General features: G+C 41.1%; 1 protein-coding gene across 1 annotated transcript; it reads left to right on the top strand.

Moving 5' to 3' along the window:
* Positions 1-86: 86 nt before the first annotated feature.
* On the top strand, positions 87-20,855 carry ZNF365 (zinc finger protein 365). The gene is made up of 4 exons (XM_069460829.1): positions 87-829; positions 11,837-12,017; positions 19,817-19,854; positions 20,594-20,855. Exons 1-4 carry the CDS (start codon positions 87-89, stop codon positions 20,853-20,855), a joined length of 1,224 nt encoding a protein of 407 aa, XP_069316930.1.
* The last annotated feature ends 547 nt before the right edge of the window (positions 20,856-21,402 follow it).

The raw sequence follows: 21,402 nt of genomic DNA, 5'->3' as shown, positions 1-21,402 counted from the left end.
TCAGATAGAATATTTTTCAGCAGACATTTAAACTACTTGGTTTTTTTTTTTTTTTTTCCACTCCCCCTCCCAGGACTTTTAGAGTAATGCAACAGAAGGCTTTTGAGGAAAGCAGATATCCCTGGCAGGAGTCCTTTGAGAATGTTGCTGTGTGCCTGCCATTCCCTTGCCCGAGGTGTGGAGACCATACTAGATTTAGAAGCTTGTCGTCCTTGAGGGCCCATCTGGAATTCACTCACAGCTACGAAGAAAGAACCCTCTTGACAAAATGCAGCCTCTTTCCATCCCTCAAAGACACAGACCTAGTCACTTCCTCAGAACTCCTGAAACAGGGAAAACTGCAGGGCAGTGGCCAGGTGGTAAAGCAGAAACCGAGCTATGTTAACTTGTACAGCATTTCGCATGAACACTCGAAGGACAGGAAGCCATGTGAGGTGGTGGCGGAGAGGCCCGTGTCCTACGTGCAGACCTACACTGCTGTGGACCTACGCGCAGACTCGCTGGATGGGCCGCGGTCGAGTCCCGGACTTCCCACCTCGGACACCAAAGCTGCTTTCGAGGCTCACGTCAGAGAAAAATTCAATCGGATGGTCGAGGCCGTGGATAGGACCATCGAGAAGAGAATCGATAAACTCACCAAAGAGTTGGCCCAGAAAACTGCAGAACTATTGGAAGTTCGGGCAGCTTTTGTGCAGCTGACTCAGAAAAAGCAGGAAGTCCAGAGACGAGAGCGGGCCCTACACAGACAGGTGGACGTGGCCGTGGAAATGATAGCTGCGCTGAGGCAGCGCCTGACGGATTCCGAGGAGGAGCTTCTTAGGAAAGAAGAGTAAGTGGTGCTGAAACAGGATGCTAACCCCATTGCTTTAGGCACGCTCCACCCGCACCTGGCACTCTCCAGGTTTTTATTATTTGCAGGTGCCTTGACCGCCTTTCTCACTGATACAGTTGAATCAGAGGCACAGGGCTTTGATATTATTTACCCTTTCCATGTATGGTCTGCAACCCAGCAAGATTAAAGTCAAAATATCTAATTCCTTTTTGCCTGGGAACTATAAACCACAGATAATGTTTGTAGAGAGAGGAGGAGCACAGCCTACCCATGTTGCATCCATTCCCAGCACCAAGTGGTGTGCAGGGGTGAGTTGAACGGGAGGGCAGAAAGGGTGTGCTGGGAGAGCCATTCCTTCTTGACAGTCCCTGTGTTACAAAGTCAAGAACACGAGATACTGTCTTCTTCAAGTATAAAAATATGCTTCAAGTATAAATAATTTTGGTTTGTTTGCCATATTGGGTTAGCTGTCCATGTTAATTAAATGTCCATAACTGAGAATTTAATTATAATTTATATTTGGGAGAAGCAGATGTTAGGAAGCCCAGAGGAAAGACATATTTGTATTGCTGTACTTCTGTGACTAAAGTTTGAGACTTTTCTGTCAAATGATGAGTGAGATTAGAATAAGTCTTGCCCACTTGCAAAGAGCTGAGAGTGGTTTTCCCAAGTTATGGATCATAGAAGCTATTACTTGAAAATCATCATACTTGGAGAAGCATTTTTTTTATCAGTTAGTATGGATTTAACCCAAACTAGAAAAGTATACATAACAATTCATTGTATCTCCCAAATGCAGAATGTTGAATTTCATTTTAAATGGAGGCCCAGAATTCATGGAATCAAAGGACATAAAAATGGGTAGAGTAAAACATTCTAGAAATTAGGTTTCCAAATAATTTGAGTTCTGTATAGGGATTGATTTAATTTCATCCTTTCTTTGCCCTCTGGCAGTCTTCTATCTTGTGCTGTCTCTTAAAATGTAATAATTAAAACTTCCTGGGAAACCCTATACATTAGAGAGATCATTACTTGCTATCACTAAATGCTTACATTCTATCTTGAGGGGAAGCCTAGACATTTTTTGTACAGACTAGACATTTTTTAAATTACATGGTTTCAATGGATTTGAAACAGCTGCTGACTTAACTTTGCTCCTAGGGAAATGATCTCTAGTGAAAAGTGTTTCCCTTTTGGCTCCTGGTATTTTGTGGTAGGAAGTTAGTGTCTTGACCTGTTAATGGCCACCAGGGTGACCCACACTGCCCTACTGGAAAAATGGCAGATGGGGTTGCTCTACATATAGAGAAGATCCTAGAATTAAATTTGTAATATTTCTGTTTGATTTAAGAGCAGTGAGTTTAAAAGGTAATTAATTTTTTGCTTTATTTATTGTATTTTATTTATTAATTACATAAGTAATAAGGTGGGATTTGAGTGGTGGTTGCCTGGAGTATGAGAAGACAAGGCAATGGGAGGGAGGATCATATGGTTAGATGTAGATTATTGTCAAGGATCTAACTTTTGTTTGGGATAGTGAGTTCAAAGATGCTTTATTATTAAATATAACTGATTAAGTAAAAGTGGGCCATGCATGGATCAGTTATGACAATATGTTATGGTTAATCCAAGGCTGTTACCTGACCATCAGTGGAAAAACTAATACATACTTATACAAAAAAAAATTTTTAATAGGATAGAATTGTATGTGTTAAAAATACCCTCTCCAATCCAAGCCTACCCCATCCCATCCTTCAGAGACAGCCACTGTTAGGTTCAGTAAATGTCCTTCCAAATCTTACCTGTGTGCATATGATCATATGTAATTTATACACACAGAATTTCTGGTTTTCCAAATGAAATCATGACACATACTATTCTGCCACTTGTGCGTGGAATTGTTTTTGCTTTAACGTAATGTATCTCAGGCATCTTTTGTGCACTGAATACAGAATTATACCATTCCTTTTGACTGTTGCGTGATATTCTATGGTATGGATGCATCATGATCCATTTAACTAGTTTGCTATTGATGAATACATAGTTTTGTTCCATTTTCCTAGTATTAAAAATAGTACCTCAGTTAATATCCGTGTCCCTCTTTGTTCACATTTTTGTGAATCTACCTGAGGGTAAATTACGAGTTGATTTTTAGTATGTCATTTTTGGACAAACAAAAAAGCAACGATATTTAAAAACACTTTTGAAAAAAAATAGTTAAAATGCCTTAAACTTTTGAATATGAAACACAGTCTTAATTTTTTTAAGTCTTCATTTGGGCCTGTCCCATCAAGTTCTGTGTTCAAGCCTCAAATAATCACTCTTTCTGTACATAAAATGGCACTGAAAGAGTCTTGTTTGCAGGGAGGACACTAGAAGTCTTGGTCTGAGAGAGAGACTGTGGACAGTGGCCTCAGTGTCTACAGTGTCTGTCCTCTCTCTCCTCCCCCTGCCATCTGAATGGGGACACAGAGCCAGCTGCCCATCTGCCACCCTGTTGATACTGGGTTGATTTGACCAAATCTGCCTTGCTGAGTGGTGTCCCTTCCCTCCTCACCTCTCCCTCAGAGAGGAAGCCAAAGAGGTGGCCTTTCAGATAAAGGATGGACCCACCAGGAGTTGTGCTCCTCTGCCAGACACCTCCACAGGAGCTCTCCAGGTCCATTTGTGAGAGAAACTAGGTTGTTACCATGCTATGCACAATTGACTTGGTCTCTGGGGACTCTTTGAGACACAGATTTGGTTAGATTTGGGTAAAAAAATGCAAACATCTAGTATTTAACATTCACTTAAGGCTCTGTTGCTTGTGGGTTTTACCTTCAACTTTAAGAATCCATTCTTTCAAACTGAAATAAAGGACTCCAGGCTGCTTCTGCCCTGGGGCCATCTATAGGCTGAATGAAGCCACTTGGTTTGTACAAGTCACATATATATACTTTGTAGCTGAGCAGGTTGTTTGCATTGGCAATACAGTTGACCTTTGAACCATGGGTTTGAACTACACAGGTCCACTTATACACAGATTTTCTTCCGCCCCTGCCACCCCTGAGACAGCAAGACCAACCCCTCCTCTTCCTCAGCCTACTCAGTGTGAAGATGACAAAGATGAAGACCTTTGGGATGACCCACTTCCACTTAATGAATAATAAATGTATTTTCTCTTCCTTATGATTTTCTTAATAACATTTTTTAAATCTCTAGCTTACTTTATTATACAGTATATAATACATATCACATACAAAATTGTGTTATTAGGCTATTTACGCTATCAGTAAGACTTCTGGTCAACAGTAGGCTATTAGTTAAATTTGGGAGGAGTCAGAAGTTGTATGGATTTTTGACTGTGTGGGAAGTCAGTTCCCCTAACCCTTGAGTTGTTCAAGGATCAACTGTATTTTGTACTTTTGTACTGGTGAGTCTCATTGTACCCCTGAAGAGAGGTTTCTCTATGTTCTTGGAGTTCAAATCCAAGAAAGAAGTTGCTCATTGTCTTTACAAAGTCCGTGTAACTTTGAAAGTCCAGTTGAAACAGGTATTTACTTATTGAAGAGTATTCAGAGCTGTTGGGTAGCACTGCCTGTAATCAGGAAAATCAATCCTGGCAACTGTGCAGTGAGGTATCCTTTAACAAGAAAAGATGGACTTAGTAGCTAGTTGCGGGGCCGAGTTGGTCTCCTGGGGTTTGGAGAATTTGAGTGTGATAACAGTAATCCCGAATTTACTTATACACTCTTATGCCGGTAAGGTTGGCAAGTCCTGACTGAGCACCTGTATGTGCTAGGTGTACGTGGGGAAGATAAAATGTGTGGTATTTTTCCCCAAGGTGCCATGCTCTATGTAGAAAGAACAAAGCACGCCCATGAACATGACCGTGTCCAAACCCAGGGTGGTTTTGACAAGTACTTAAATACAAGCCACAGTTTCAAGTTGATAAAATATTAGAGAACAGAGTTTTTCTGTGTGGGGAGGCCACACTGAGGGAATGAGGAATAAGGACAGAATTTGCTTTGGTGGCCAGAGGAGAGTGACCTTGAAGGGGCAGCAGGGAGGGCTGCTAGAGGCAGCCCCCAAGTGGACCGAGCAACTTTAGATTTGAGAGCTGGACGGTACCCCCGTTGTTTTCGGGAAAACACGCTCATTTTACAGATGCAGAAAATAAGGCCTAGAGCAGTGGAATGACTTGCCCAAGGACAAAGATTTAGTAGCAAAGCTGAAACTGGAATCCAATTTCCCTGTCTCTCTGCCGAGTGCTTTTTCCATTAGTTCGCTGTGTTCCAGCCAGATTTCTGAAAATGTGATTTTTGCCCAAAGCGTCAAGACTTATGTAATACTGAATGTGGCCCATTTTGGAATGGGCTTGCTTCTTTGCTATTTTGAGAGGGCTGCCACAGTGACATCATTTATTTTCCTGATGTGATTAAAGAAGATGTCAGCTGGCATTGGAGGTGTTGGGGAGCAGGGAAATGGTGGCATCGTAAGCACGGTCATGATATTGAGCTTCCGGAACACTGAGCCCAGGGCTTTTAACTTCCAACAAGGGCTTTTAACTTGACTCTGGGATGTCCTTGCTCTGTCAGGGTGGGACCTGTGCCACTGCCAGCCTTTGATTGCTGTAAGGGGCCTCTTTGTGATTCGATCTCTAGTTTCCATCCTACTCCCTTGCAAGTGACAACAGATATAATGTTTCCCTTCCTCTTTCATCATCTGCCCTGTTCCCAGCCTGGAGCATTGTAGAAGACAAATGTTTACCGAGTGTCTGCCGAGTGCCAGGTACTGTTCTAGGTTCTGGTCATACGGTAGTAAACCAAGTGAGTCTAGTTCCTGCTTTCGCAGACCTTATAAGCCAGAAGAAAAAGAGACATCAAACAGATCATTAGAGGTGTGACAAAAGAGACATTGCGGGGTGGCTTGAGCCAGTTGATGTCCATTTAGGTTTCTCTCCAAAGCTGGCCTTGAGATGCTGCCCCTTTAACAGGCAAGTGTGACATGGTAACTTGCTTTGCCTCTTGCCACTTAAGTCATTCCCATTTTTGGATCAGCTCTAACGTGGGTGAGTAGGCAACGTAGTGTCCAGACTGAGCCATAGCTAGGAAGCAAGCCAAGAAAAATCAGGAAGAGTTCAGTGGGACAGAGAAGGGTCTGTTTGCTCCACATTGTTAGTTCACGTATATAAATGGGGTCCTCTCTTTCCAGGCTGTGTTCCCGCAGACTCATAAACTAATAGAGAATAAACTAGATGTCAAGCATGCTCTCTTGGGATGACAAGTGGTAAAATCCGGAAACCCAGGAAAATTTCTGTTTCTTTCTGCCTCTCCATATCTCTCCTCTTTTTTCCATCTCCTCCACCCCCCAGTCTACCCCTTCTCTAGGCCTGAGGGGCTTAGAATGTAGTGTTGATCTACTCAGAACCAATAAGAGTAATTTGATTGTCTCATTAGAGTTAAGGGCCCACGAGACTAGAGCTGGGCCCTGGCTCCAGACGGGTGGCTGGTGCAGATTCCGGCCTGTGGGGCTGAGGGAGCACAGAAACTGACTCCCAGGGCTCGGAGGTGGTTGACTCCTGCTTCAGGGTTTGCCTTGTGGCTGACATTACGGCCTGTCTGAGGTGCTCTGTGATCAATAGCGAGGCTATTTTTAGCTGGAGGTATTTTTACCATTTCATATTCCTCTGAAGAGGTTCATAAATCAGTAATGTAAAACGAAATTTAAATAGCCTGGTAGAGCCTTGCCTTTGGGAGGAGAAGCCGATGTTAAAGTGTTGTTTAAGAATAGAGGAGAGGCATCAATTTTAGATCCCACCCCCACTCTGTGGGAGGCACCTGTAGGTTACTCATTGGTTGTATGCTCCAGTACTTGTCTGGAAAAAAGAAAAAAGAAACTTAAGGATCTTTGTGTTGGTTAACAATTTCAACTAGAGACATAGTTGCACATTTCATGCACTGAGCGGAAAGTCCATGAGCTTCTGTTGTGTGCTGGGCTCATGTTAGTGGGGGTGGGGGCACCACAGTGAAGGAGCACACAAGGTCCCTGAGTCACTGACTTTACAATCCAATGGGTGAATGGCACAGCTGGTCTCAAGTGGTGCCTGTGACAGCATACTGTAGGGTTTGGTGGAGAACACAGCAGGCCATCTCCTGTACACCTGGGGCCCGGAATGCGCTCTAGCAGGAGAGCCTGAGGTTAGGGGACCCTTAAGAGTAGGGGCTTGGGAAAGGCAGGAGGAGTGACCCTGGTGGAGAAAGTAGCATATCCAAAAGTAAGAATCTGGCTCAGTGCTGGAATGAAGGAAGTTCAAATAGACACAAGAAATGATTTGGGGATAGTAGATTATTATAGTACGTGATAGGATCGGTGTGTTGTTCCACATTGAAATGCATAGTTCAGTGCCTATGCAAAATTGCAGTGAGCACCCCAGTCCATTAATATTAGCTCATTTCCATCAGTCTCTATGCGTGCTTCTAGGGTAGCATGTCTTTGATTTTTCTGAATTAACCTGTCTTTAACCCATTTCAGACGAGTAATTGAGAGAGTTCCCTGTGTAAAATATGAAATAATGTTATCTATGTTTCATATTTTTCTAACTAAAGCTTTGGCTCTGTGGAGAGGGCTTTTCACTTCGTCCCCCCTTCCGCTGTGTTGGTTTCTGAATGCCTACAAATCTGACAGATTTCCAGATCTGCTAATCATTCTGCATAATAATGAACTTCAAGGTCAGTTTCTTATACAATACTGGTATTTTTTTTTTTTTTAGTGTCAAATATTGTTTTAAATAAGCATATCTTCCACTGGAGCTTAAAACCTTGAATTTAATAATATTTATCCTTTTTTTTTCTTTTAATTACTAAGAAGTCAAAGATGGGGCCGGAAGTGGCCTGGAACCGGTTAATTTCCCCAGAGCCCGTCTGTACCCACACCCTGATTGAGTTTCACTTGGGGCTGCCCTTATCTTCTCATCTCGCCTTCCAGCTTTCACACTGTATTCTGAGTCACAGGGTTGAGAACCTAAAATAAAACCACACAAGCCTTTACTGTTCTGTCTGATAGCATCATGTTATTCTTTTTCTTAGTCACATTCAACTCAGCTTTGTAATTATGTATTTATTTATTTCAATGTCTGCCTCTCCCACTACACTTACCCATTACATAGTAACATCAATTACCTATTTTTATGAAAAATAACTATTTTTCCAAGAACAATTTAGTGAAAAGAGTGAAATCATTTTAAAAGTTTTTGTCTGGCTTCTTAGAAGGCAAGCTGGTCTTTAGTAGTTTTACATTCCTTCTGTTGCAAATTTGTTGTTCTGGTTGAAGTAAATGAAAATCTTGTCTCCTAATGATATATAGCAGGGAAAGGAAGGGGTGTTTTAGTAGCCTTTCAGATAATAGTGGATATTCTGCTTTGATACTATGCCAAATGTGGCAGTTGGTAGTTTCTTAAAGATTAATTGCAACATGGGATCTGAAGCCGTATCGGTGAACATTTTGTTCTCTCTTAGGTTGAAATCCATTGCTCTGTTTTGCACTGTAGGTGAATGTTTTACTATTTGGAGCATAATTATTAAAGAGGTTACAAATGCAATGTGGTTAAACCCCTTTCTTTTCCATTCAGAAAAATTCCAAGCTCCTTGGGGAAAGAAGAGGTGATTCTGGATATTGTTCATCCAGACTGAACAAGATGTGAGTGAAATGCACACACGCTATTCCACAGTTAGTCACTCAGTTTTGGTACTCTTTTTATCTAATAAATATACCCTACACGATTTCAGTATGATGAACTTCTCCAGTCCTCATATGTTTAACTTCTCTTTTAAAACAAAATCATACTACATCATCAGGCTTGTTTTAACTTGTCTTTTCCCCTCTAGTTGATGTGATATATCTGCAAACTGAAATTAGGTTAGCATCAGTGCCAGGTTGGTTGAAAAATGCAAGGGTATTAACTTAGCAGCTTCAGGGCACAAGATAATTGGTTGAAGGAAGTTAGAAAAAGATCCTTCTCTTCTACAACATGGCATGACACTCCATGATTGGCTAGGAACAATGATCTTTTTAAAAGTTTTATATGGAACCAGTAGCAAAACATTGGGTGATGTAGGCATTCAGATTTGTTCTCTTGCTTTTGTGATGTTAATCCTGTGAGATTAAGCCGTCAAATGTGGCTGTATTCTAATATGCGAGACTGTGTAGAGAGGGCCCTAGAATAGTATATATGCACAGAGACAAAAGACTGGGAAAAATGTACCTGTTGTTGACAGTAGTTACCTCTGGGTGGTGGGATTTTGGATCACTTTTTGTTTCTTCATTGTCCTTTGTAAACATTAATTACAACAAATATTTATTTGATATTAAGTGCCAAGCATTGTGTTGAGTGCTGGGTTTAGAACAGAGAACAAAAAGTTGATTTATGATTTAGCCCATGCTCAGGCAGGTTCTCCAGCAGGTCAATTTTTATATTTCCCCTAATAAATATGAATAACAAGATAAATGTTAGAAATATTATCAACCAAAATAAATTGAAAAAAAAAATGACTGGCATGGCACTTTTGGGTTTTTTTTTTTTGGTTATTTTCCTTGCAAATACCATCTGGAGACTGTTTCATGACTCAGTTATCCTAAATATCAGTCAGGAAGTCTCTGTGATAGGCTTGACTCCAAATGAATTGAAAGCTTAATGTCAGAAAGAAGAAGTTGTAGCCGTTTTCCGGGGATGTGCTTCCATGGTGCTTTTGAGCTGTGGTCATACTCCATCCAGAGGACCTAAACCATAGCCAAGAACCACGCAAGGCCTGCAGGTAGCACTTGCACAGACCTTCCACTCTTTAGCTGCTAGTTAAATTTTGTGGCTCACCTGAGAGGCAGAGCAAAGTGAATGATGGTGGAGCTTAAAAATTGGCTGTGTTCATGGCTTGAATAACTAGGACCTTGGAAAGAACATACCTTCTGTTGAGGGCTGATATGGAAACATCTGGAAATAAACTTGAAACTTGATGATGAGAGAAAACCCTTTTCCAGAAGGACTCTTATTTCTCTTGTGCAGCTTATTTCAGTTGTATAGCTCCTGAAAGATAATGGAATTATTACAGGAATAGGATAGGAAACTAGAAAAAGAGGGGATCAGTATCACTAGTATTTCTTTGAATGAATCATCATTAGAGCCAGCCTGTTTTCTGTTTTTGTAAATACATTAATTCCTAAGGTTTTGCAGATATGTGACTCTGTAGGAAATGTCAGAAAAGTTTCAGTATGGCCAAGTGTGACATAATATGTTTGTGAGAGAACAATCATGACTAATTGTAAAAGCAGCACACTGACTAGCAGTACAGAATAAATGAGCTGGGAGCCACTGCCAGCTATTTTGCAAAGATCTTACATAAAACTGTGACTTCCTGAGCTAGTTTCCCCTGAACTTCTACTCTCATGAAATTATGGAACTTAGTAGAAAATAAAGATCAAATAGAGGTTGAGAAGGTGCAGAGAAGGCAATGAATTTGACTGTCTAGAACAACTGAATGAGGCTAGGCAGATAAAAATTAGGGGTCATTAAACTGAAAGAAGCTGAAGGGACAGTGATCAAAGTCTTTAGAATCTTCCATAAGTTGAACAGGGCAAGAACAGTGGGAGGTCATTCCTTGAAGGTTGAGAGAGATTTTAGCAACACATGAAGGGAATACTGTATCCAACAAGTAGTAAAATTATGTAATTTGTTAGCTCCAGAGGGGATGGCAGAACCTACAAGGGGGATGACTAAAAGGATATTCATGGCTTTTTATTAAGTGAAGACAATAAGGTGAAGACAACTGTGGTAATACACACCTACTGGTAGTGTTGATGACCTGGTGCTTGGCCTGGGAAAGAGGGTGTGGAGAGAGGGGACATGAGAGGGGAAGATAACATGGAAAAAGGAGAAAAAGTCTGTGTATGTGTGTGTTTGGTGGAGGGGTGTGTATTTGTAAAGAGATGTTCATGAGGATGGCTCCCAAAATAATGGTGGTGGTATCAAGATTATGGAGTTTTGAAAGATCTTGCCTTCTTTATATTTTAAATGTGTTGTTTAAATTTTTTAAAATAAAGAGCTTACATCAGAAAAATGTCACCTTTCTACTTCCATTAAAATAAAATGAAAATATAAAATGGTAATAAAGCTATTATATTAGCAATTTTCCGGATTTGTGAATTTACAGTGAATTATGTAGCTAACAGTATCGTTGGAAGTATTTTGCTCAGCTTTTTAGGGGAAGACAGCCTGCCCATTGCTCCTCTTATGGCAGCACTAGAATGGGTTTCCCATTGGTCCTTGGCTTGGCCTCAAGGTGGCTGTTTCAGTCTTAGTTCAGAATTGGACAAGATGACTCTTTTGATGTCCTACTTTGGTGCTCAGCATGGCCTCTTGACTCTATACCTTCCCTCTCTCTAGACTATTCTCCCTCAACAGCCAGACTTTTAAAAATGTAAGTCAGAACTTGTCTCAAAAGCAATACATCCATTGGTTTCCCATCTTAATTTGTAGTAAAATCTGGAAACATCACAGTGACCTATGATGCCCTACCTGGCTCCTTCTCCATGCAGACCTCCTTACTGTACCCCAGACCCATATGCATGGCCCTGGTTTGTTCTTTCCAGATATCTGAGTGGCTCGTTCCTCAGAGCTTCTTTCAGGTCTCTGTTCAAATGTTACTCCATCCAAAATGTTATCTCTGCCTTCTAAAATATTACCCACCCCTTTCCTTACTCTGTGACTCTATCCCCTTGCACCAGTTTCAGTTTTCCTATGTCTTACACTTACATACCTGACATATGTATTTGTATATTGTATAGTGACTCCCTCTACTAAAACGTAGTTTCTAAATTTAATCACTAGGATGTGATTTTATCGCTTTTGTCATTGCTGCGGCCGTATTGCCTAGGATGGTAACTGATATCCTAGAAGGCACCCAATAAACGTGTTGAATGAATGAATTCCTGTCTCATTTCTCCACTTTGTGTTCTGACATTTTTGCCTTGCAGAGAAGTTGTTACATTCAACCATTTCCTGGAAGCAGCAGCTGAGAAAGAGGTTCAGGGGAAAGCTCGGCTCCAAGACTTTATTGAGAATCTATTGCAACGTGTGGAACTGGCGGAGAAACAGCTAGAATTCTATCAAAGCCAGCAGGCCTCCGGCTTTGGCCAAGACCTCAGTGGGCACGTGGTGAGTTCACACCTGTCCAGCCACCAAGTGTGAAGTCCCTGTGTATGGTGGGAGTGGGCTGTGGGTCGAGGGCAAAGGAAAAGGGAGATGGGTGACTTGCAGGGACTCTTTAGACATCACTGGAAAGCGCTGCCTATGTTGTGGAAGGGATACCAGTGAGTCCAAGGCCCCTGGAAGTGAGCTCAATCCTGGGTGCACAGTTTCCAGCTCGTCTTGACCCTCTCGCTCCACGCTATTGCTGAATTGGTAGAAATGTTTTTATATTTGTAAAATAAAAGAGTTTGAAGTATCCACAGAAATCATGTGTCCCAGCCTTGGTGTTCAAGTAGGTCAGAAGTTATTATCCTGCTTTGGAGCTCTTCAAGAGAATCTTATGAAATTGGCCCTTCTCAGTAAAGCAAGATCCAACCACATATCCCCCCTTTTTTTTTTCCCCATTAGTAGAGAGGAAAACACTGTTCAACAGTCTCTATAGGTTAAAATTCATTAGGTAGATTTTCAAAAAGAAAAAGTCACAGGTGATAGTTCTATAACAGATTTCTTTTTTTTTTTTTTTTTTTTTTTTTGAGACAGAGTCTCACTCTGTTGCCCAGGCTAGAGTGAGTGCCGTGGCGTCAGCCTAGCTCACAGCAACCTCAAACTCCTGAGCTCAAGCGATCCTCCTGTCTCAGCCTCCCGAGTAGCTGGGACTACAGGCATGCACCACCATGCCCGGCTAATTTTTTCTATATATATTTTTAGCTGTCCATATAATTTCTTTCTATTTTTAGTAGAGATGGGGTCTCGCTCTTGCTCAGGCTGGTCTCGAACTCCTGAGCTCAAACGATCCGCCCACCTCGGCCTCCCAGAGTGCTAGGATTACAGGCGTGAGCCACCACGCCCGGCCAACAGATTTCTTTATATAATTTTACATATAGTTACAGGGGCTTAAGAAACCCCCAGAGCTTGAATGAGAACCCTGGATGTGGATAAAGATCCAGATTCTCATAAGTGGCTTGATCAAGACTACCTGGTCTCTCCCGAGGGCGGAGGGAGGTATGAATAACCATGCTCCAGGTGAGGGGGGTCGGGTGGGTCACATTTGCCCTCTCTACTATGTCCTTGGTGGTGTAAACAACAGAGCCAAAGAAGGATGTTTGATACCTACCCCAAAGTGGTTTATTTATAACATTTTCATTATTTATTGAACCTTATTTATGCTTACCTCTTTCCCAGAGGATTAAAAATTATTCTTTTCCACCACCGCCCCCCCCCCCCCCATGGACTCTATTACAAGGAAAAGAAAGATAGGAAACATTTATGCTGACCAAAAGATTAGCAAGGTTGCTATTAGTTGATTAAAAAGTTTACTTTGTGCTTTCTGGAAACCAAGATTAAAAGAAAACATGATTAAATAATAAAACTGATTATCCAAAAGAAGGAATTAGATGAAAGGCAGGTGGATAAAAGAAGAAAGACAGGATGGGGGAGAGGGAGGGAGGAAAGAAATGAAGAAATCCTACATGGCGCTTCCCGTAATCATGTACCCTGCACCTTAGAGCAGCGCAGTGATGCAAGCCCCAGAACTTTCCAGAACAAAAGTAGGTTGGAAGGAAGAAAATTTGTTACATCTATAAGGTTTTGGTCACTATATTCAAAGCAGTCTCATCCATGTGACATATTTATTATTTTCTGGGTAGGTGTCTGTGGTCTTCTACATGCAACATTCCTGAGGGGCAACCGTCACCCCACAACTCGATCCCTCTGTGTCTCCTCCTTGGAAAACCGTGAGGGTATCCAGTCCTGACTAGCTGTGGCTGCAGGGACACTCTCTGAGCCCTTTCCTGCTTTCTTCCATCTTGCCCTCTCTCAAGAGAGGCTTGTGGCATGAGGTCGTGGAGCCCAGGTGTGAGGTGAAGAGGTCTGGCTTCTGACCGGGCAGGACAGTGTGTCTTCCTGGGCCTGTAGTTCTATAAAGTGGAGGTGTTGGATCAAGGCTCTCTGCGGTGTTTTGGCCTGTTAAATTATCTGATCATCATCTGACTTTGCTGGTTAGGAATTCTAAAATTAAAATGTAGCATTAACATTTTCAGTATTTAGGTGTATAAGTCACCCAAAGCTAAGAAATATATGAAATCCTCCTATGCTAAGCCAAGAGGAATCTCAAAGAGAGAAAACAGTGGACGGCAATGAGTAGGAAAGAAGGCCTGTTAGTTCTCTTTTTAAAAATATTTTTTTGCTCACTTCCTCTGCTCAGTTTATTTTTTTAGTTTGAAAGTTGAACGCTCTTCAAGAGACATAGCCCATCATTATTTCTCATTACACGAAATCATGCAGTTAACAGCTGGGTAGCGTCTCAGCTCTTCTCGTCAGATATGTACAAACAAAGTTATATATAGTCGTGATGTTTAAGGTTGGGACACGTTCCAAGAAATGTATGGTTAGGTGATTTCATCATTGCTCAAACATCACAGAGTATACGCACACAAACCTAGATGGTATAGCCGACTGCACACCTAGGCTGCATGGTATAGCCTGTTGCTCCTATGCTATGGACCTGTACAGCATGTTACTGTATTGAATACTGCAGGCAATTGTAACCCAATGGTATTTGTTTATCTATACATATGCAACTATAGAAAAGGAACAGTAAAAATATAGTATAAAAGATGAAAAATGGCACAACTGTATAGGGTACTTACCATGAATTGAGCTTGCAGGACTAAGTTGCTCTGGGTGAGGTAGTGAGTGGTGAGTGAATGTGAAGGCCTAGTATGTAACTGCACACTGCTGTGGACTTTATAAACACTATACACTCAGGCTATACTAAATTTATATAAAAAAAGTGTCTTTCAATAATAAATTAACCTCAGCTTACTGCAACATTTTTACTTTATAGACTTTTTAATTATTTTTTAACTTTTTGACTCTTTTGTAATAAAACTTAGCTTAAAACATGAACATTCTACAGCAGTACAAAAATATTTTCTTTATTTATATCCTTATTATATAAACTTTTCTATGTTTTTAACTTTTTTTTTTTAATTTTTAAATTTTTTTGTTGAAAACTAAGACACAGACGCACACATTAGCCTAGGCCTACACAGGGTCAGGATCATCACTATCACTGTCTTCCACCTCCACATCGTGTCCCACTGGAAGGTCTTCAGGGGCAGTAACACACATGGAGCTGTCATCTCCTGTGGTAACAACACCTGCTTCTGGAACATCTCCTGAAGGACCTACCTGAGTCTGTTTTATAGTTAACTTTTTTTTTTTAAATAAGTAGGAGTACATGATAAAATAATGATAGAAAAGTATGGTATAGTAAATACATAGACCAGTAGTGTAGCTTCTTACTATTATCAGGTATTACGTACTGTACATGATTGTATGTGCTGTGCTTTTATACTGGCAGCTCAGTAGGTTTGTTACACCAGCATCACCACAGACGTGTGAGTAATGCATTGTGCTGTGACGTTATGATGGCTACAACATCAGTAGGTGGTAGAAATTTTTCAGTTCCATTGTAATCTTATGTGACCAACATTGTATATGTGGTCTCTTCTTGACTAAAATGTCGTTTTAGTCAAACACATGACTATATATGTGTGTGTACACACAAATACACGTGTACATGTACACATATACACACACAGAAAATGTACACATACCTACATACAAATAAAGCGGGAAAATAATAAATAATTATGTTCCAAACATGACATTATCTGCCTTCAGCAGATTTACTCTACCTAAGGAAGAATTGACTAATTCAAATAAAATAAAGTGCAGTTAGATTATAGCAAGGAATTTAGAAACGAGCTGTGTGTGAGTGGGGCATGATCACTGTCTGATGGTTGGAGGGAGAGTACATTGCCCTGGAAAGACCAGGAATCAGTTGTGTGATTTGTAAAAGGATTGGGCAGATATATTTTCCCCTTGTTCCCACATATAGTACTTTAAACTCTACTTTGGACCATAATGTGCCACGTTATAAGACAGTCTGCAGACCTTATAGGCCATTTCTCCCTGTTACTTAGTCTATTTCATTGTAATACGACTTATTATCTCTTATCTGGAATGCTTGGGCCCAGAAATGTTTTGGACTTCAGATTTTTTTCAGATTTTGGAATATTTGCCTTCTATTTACTGGTTCAGCATCCCTAATCTAAAAATCCAAAATCTGAAATGTTCCAATGAGCATTTCCTTTGAGCATCATGTCGACTCTCAAAAAGTTTCAGATTTTGGAACATTTTGGATTTTTGGGTTAGGAATACTCAACCTGTAGTAGTTATCACTATGTGAAATTATCTTCACTTGTTTACTCATTCATTATGTTTCCCTCCTCCCTGAGAGAAGAGACCCCATATATCTTGCTCACAGCAGTTTCCTCAGCACCCAGTAAGCACCGTGCCACCAATAAATTTGTGTTAAATGAACTACTGCTAGTCCTGATTTAGCAACCTGCCGGACATAAACGTCATGCTTAAAATAAGATTATCCAAGCTGTTTCATGACCTTCCATTTGAGCAGTTCTGTGAGTGATTTTGACAGATGGGAGAGTAGGTCACTTTGTGTCTAATTCGACAGCATTTTTCAGAGCGTAAAGATAAAATATCTGAGTAAGCATGTTATATTTTTAGAAATCAGCCAGGTGAAAAAGAACATAAATGCTCAAGGGAATTGAGGGAAGGATGCAGATGCCAACACATTATTTCAGAAAAGGCACTAAATGGGAGGGGAAGGGAATTTTTCCATAGCACAGAAGAATCTTAACGTTACGAAGTCACCTTAGGAAGAAGCAACTTACATATCAATCTAGGAATTTCACTGCTCTCTAGAGGTGGTCATGAGAAAAAGGGAAGAGGAGAGAAGGAGGGAACTGAGGTGGATATAGGAAGGGAGATGAGGAAGATGGGTGGTTTTTGCAGCAGCTTTAGTAGAGAGGGTGAGAGCCCGGCTGGGGTTGATATTCCCGACTGCTCTGGAGGCGGAAGCTCAGGTGTGCAAGCAGGAGTGTGCAGGGGAGTCAGGTCAGAACATTCTGCTCATCTTGCAGCTCTGGGGCAAGAAACTAGCCCAGGTGGGGCTGAGGCGCCAGAAGCGTGGGTTTCTGGGCACTCTGCACCTTCACTATGCTGGATCAAATAGGTTACCAAAGATGTTATTCAAAGCTTTCCCTGTTAAAAGCATCCTAGTTATTCTTCATATTTATAGCCACAGATATCCTGGGAGGCCACATTTAGCACTTTGATTATAGCAAAGACACAGCTCCTCACTTTATAGGTGAATGCATATTACAGCTTGAACATCCTTAATCCAAAGACTGGAAATTCTAAATGCTCCAAAATCTGAAACTTTTTGAGTGCTTCCAGGGTCATGTTCAAAGGAAATGCTCATTGGGGCATTTCAGATTTTGGATTTCCAGGTTAGAGCTGCTGGACTGGTAAAGTAAAACACAAATATTCCAAAATCTGAAACACTTCTGCTTCTGGTCCCGAGCATTTTGGATAAAGGATATTCAGCCTGTTCTTAGGTTGGCTTTCAGTTATGAGGCTCTTTATATTTTTCCAACCTGGAACCTTTGATCAAAGACTTTCTTGGTCCCCATCTTAATGTTCTCCTTTCCTTAAACAAAAAGAAGACAAAGGACCTAGATTAGGAGAAAAGGGAGGCAGGTAGATGGGCTGAGTGGGCCAGGAGGAGCAGTGGGCTCCTATGTTCACTGGGAGGAGAGCCGAGGGAATTCTGTGGTGGCTGTGATAACAAGCTCCACCTCCATCCCAAACCTCACCCTTTATAAGATCTTTCGAGAAATTCTAATCCAGCCATCTCTTTCACTTACTGTGTACACACTTCTTTGCACATTGCAATGTTTATATGTGCAAACACATGCTTTTTAGGGAGGCAGAGCAAAGTCTTGCCTTCACACTCTTAAAGCACTGAGGCTTCAAACCATGTGCTTAATTTTGCTGCCTTAGTTTTCAAACCTCTAAAATTGGAAAGATAAAGCTTACCTCGTAAGGCTGTTTGGAGGGCTAATTCTGCTTGTTGTACGGTCAGTATTTAACCCAGCGTGTGGCATAAAGACAGGCACCATTTATGGTACTTATGTGTATATGTGAGGTTCATGGCCTTTCTTTACCCCTCTTCCTTCACGCATTTCGCCCTCCATAAGACATAGTAAATTCCTCCCCTTTCTTGAGGTCCCAGCAGGGTTCTTTAGCGAGATTCATAGGTGCCAAGGTTGTAGTTATTAATAAAACACTTTTGAAGTCTGGGACCCCTTTGAACACTTGATAACACTGTTGGCCTTTTCCTCGAGGAGGGAAAAGCATATACACGCACACGTTCATTCATTCTCTCCTTCTCTCCCCTCCCCATCTCTCACTTTTGCATAAAATTCCAAAGGGCAGTATGTATACATATAACAAATTATTAAACTGTTGCTTACATACTTACAGTAAAGTGAACAAATTTTGTTATGCCTGAATAATTTTTTTAAAAGGAGGAGGACGATTTAAAGGAGGAAAAACCCTGTGCATTTTTTACAGTTTACTCATTGATTAAAGTTCATTCCAGGAGCGTGGCTGAGAAATCCTTATTGGTGATGGTGGGTTGGGGAAGAAAAAGGTGGAAATGTGGATGCATGTGAGGTCCCCAGGAGCTGCTGGCCTGGTGTATACCTGAGCCATCTGTCCCACCTTCTTTGTATTAATATATTTCATAACCTTGGGAACCTCATGTCAGGGTGGTGCCTTTTTCTATTACAATTTACTAATTTCATACCAAACCCAGCCAGCATGAACAAGGTCAAAATATTGCTGACTTTTGATTATGTCAAAAGACAGAAAGCAAGAATCTCATCTTGCCTCCTTGGGGACATGAACCTCAAAAGTTTTCTTAAAGAACCTTTTTTGTGGCTTCTTGCAGACAGAAGAATGGAGGGAGTGATCCTATTATGCTGAGCTTGGTTTCCCGGATTATTTTAATATAGCAGGGACATGTTTTGGCCACACTGCCCAAACACCAACTTGGTCCTTTCTCCATATTTCCTTTGTTGTTCTCCCCTGTCGGTCTGCCGGCTGATGTGACACCACCTCTTCTAGTGAAAGCTGCATGAGGGAGATCCAGGACCTGAAGGCTGGCAATACGCTGGGTTTGCCTAGAAACTGGGTGGTGACATCTGGATCACAAAATGATAATTATCAATTTGTTCTGCAAACGAGGGCATTGCAAGCCCAGCCACAAAAGTGCATGCAGATATTTTATTGCATGAATTATTAGGAGTGGAAAATAATCTCGGTGATAAATGGCCTCAGGGACAGTTATGGAGTTGGTCTTCATATGCTCTCATTTTAGAAATGATGTATTTTAGGCAATAAACATTTTATGCCAATTTTCCCCTTAGTCAATACATTCTGACCAGCCACAGCTGTAGTAGATTAGCTGCAAATACAGCCTGAATCAGTTAAGAAATAATGGTACATCATTCCAATTTATAAGAACATGTTTCTTCAAACATTGCTCTATTGGGGGAACTCTTTGACTTTTTGAAATTTTTGAGGTCTGCTGACACAGACTTCTCAGAAATCTCAGAGCAAGTGCCCACAGAGGCTCCCTGAGTACGCAGAGCATGAGCAGGAGACGCTCTTGTTTGCTGATGTAATGGATGGTGGCCCCGGTAATGCCACCACGTAACAGTTCCTGACTTCCTTAGTGTGAATGCAGTTTCTTTAAAATACGAGAAAGATTTTTAAAACCAAATCCATCTTTCAAGGGAAGTAATATTTTTTTCTTATTTGTTTTCCTTCAGCTTACAGATATCTCCTCAAATAGGAAACCCAAATGCCTGTATGTATATCTTTTTTACTGGGACCATTTGATAATGTTTGTATTGAATGTTTTCCTGTTGTATTTTATATGCCATCTATAATATAAATGGATTTGAGAGACTTAGGGGAAAATTTAAGTGGCCGTTGGCCCAAGGCCACACAAACTTTACCTAACTTTGTAAAATGCTGATGTGACTTTCAAATATGTTAATAGTCTATTAGTATATGGCACTGGGATAGTACTAGAGTATTTTCATAGTATTGTATAGTATTACTTTCTCTTATTGAGGTGTAGTATGGCCATAATAGCTCTATAGTACTATTACTGTAGTATATGTTTACTACATTATGTAAATTTATACTATGAATCATATATTTGGAAATATCTGCACAGTAGATTTGTCTGAGTCCCCTAGTGGTCACTCAAAGAGTCAAGAGTTAGGAGTTCTGGTCCCATCTTCTCCATAGACCACTGTATGTATTATTTGGGTTAGTCATTGAAATCTTCTGGGCCTCAGTTTTATCACTGGCAAATAGCACTAGTAATATCTCCCTGGGACTTTAGTATTTTGTGATGATTTCATGGAGGCCCTGGGCATTTTTGGAAGAAAAATACCAATATATATTTGTCTTCGTGGCGGCATTATCACCACTGTAGTATGCAGAAGTGATTGTGCTATGAGTAGTTATTATTCTTTTAAGGTTTTAAAGAAATCTTTCTACTCGTCTCTCTTCCACCCCTACCCAACTCTCTGCAGAAGCCGAGGGCACCCACATGTGGCGTGTAACCACCCCGATCTCAAGACCCATTTCCATCCCAAGGGAAGGAGCTACCTGAAAAAAGCCAAGGATGACAGAGCCGGCATGCAGCCCGCCAGGTCCATTCACGAACAGGCCGAGTCCTCAAGAGAACTCTGCAGACCGCCAAAGAAAGGGGAGCTCCTGGCGTTGAGCCGGAAAGGCAACATCAGGCCTAAAATGGCTAAAAAAAAGCCAACAGCTATCGTGAACATCATCTAAAAGGGTGGGTGGCTCTGGACCATCATCGCTGGGTTTTGAGGAATGTTGTTCCAGGGGACAACAATAGTGTCCTTTTGGACACATCCCATAGTAAGACACGTCGGAATAGCAAAGGGCATAACACATACGAGCACCTTGATTAACCAGAATTCAACAAATGGGAAACTCAGTGAAGTAGACTTGTATTATAACCCCCTTTTAGAAACTCGCAAATTACAGAAAGAATTTTAAAAATTAAAGTTTCAGCAAAACAAAGCCCCAGCTTCTAAAATAATTGGCACAGTCTCCAGTGGTTTTGGCATCTGGGCTCCTATGCAGTGGTCATTAATTCTCAGGCTCAAGGCCACACAAGATGTCAGGCATTGGGAGAGCATTCATCTGTGCCCACTGCTCTGTAAATTGCGAGGTGAGGAATGAGAGTGTAAAGTGCTGTTAACAGCAGTGAAATAAAAATATTTGTGTTTGTTTTCAGCCTTCCCCTCAGTTAATTTGAAATCCTCCAAAATAAGGATTCTGGTTAATCAAGATTTCAGTCTTTGGGTTGCTT

This window comes from Eulemur rufifrons, chromosome 28, assembly GCF_041146395.1.
Source record: "Eulemur rufifrons isolate Redbay chromosome 28, OSU_ERuf_1, whole genome shotgun sequence".
Taxonomy (NCBI): domain Eukaryota; kingdom Metazoa; phylum Chordata; class Mammalia; order Primates; family Lemuridae; genus Eulemur; species Eulemur rufifrons.
The sequence above is the reverse complement of the archived record's forward strand: the minus strand, read 5'-3'. Positions and strand labels throughout refer to the sequence as shown.

Bases quoted from the DNA above. Each gene is read 5' to 3' on its own strand.
- ZNF365 (XM_069460829.1), top strand. From the start codon at position 87: ATGCAACAGAAGGCTTTTGAGGAAAGCAGATATCCCTGGCAGGAGTCC. The intron at 830-11,836 runs GTAAGTGGTGCT...TTTGCCTTGCAG, and splicing joins GAGCTTCTTAGGAAAGAAGA to AGAAGTTGTTACATTCAACC. The intron at 19,855-20,593 runs GTATGTATATCT...AACTCTCTGCAG, and splicing joins AATAGGAAACCCAAATGCCT to AAGCCGAGGGCACCCACATG.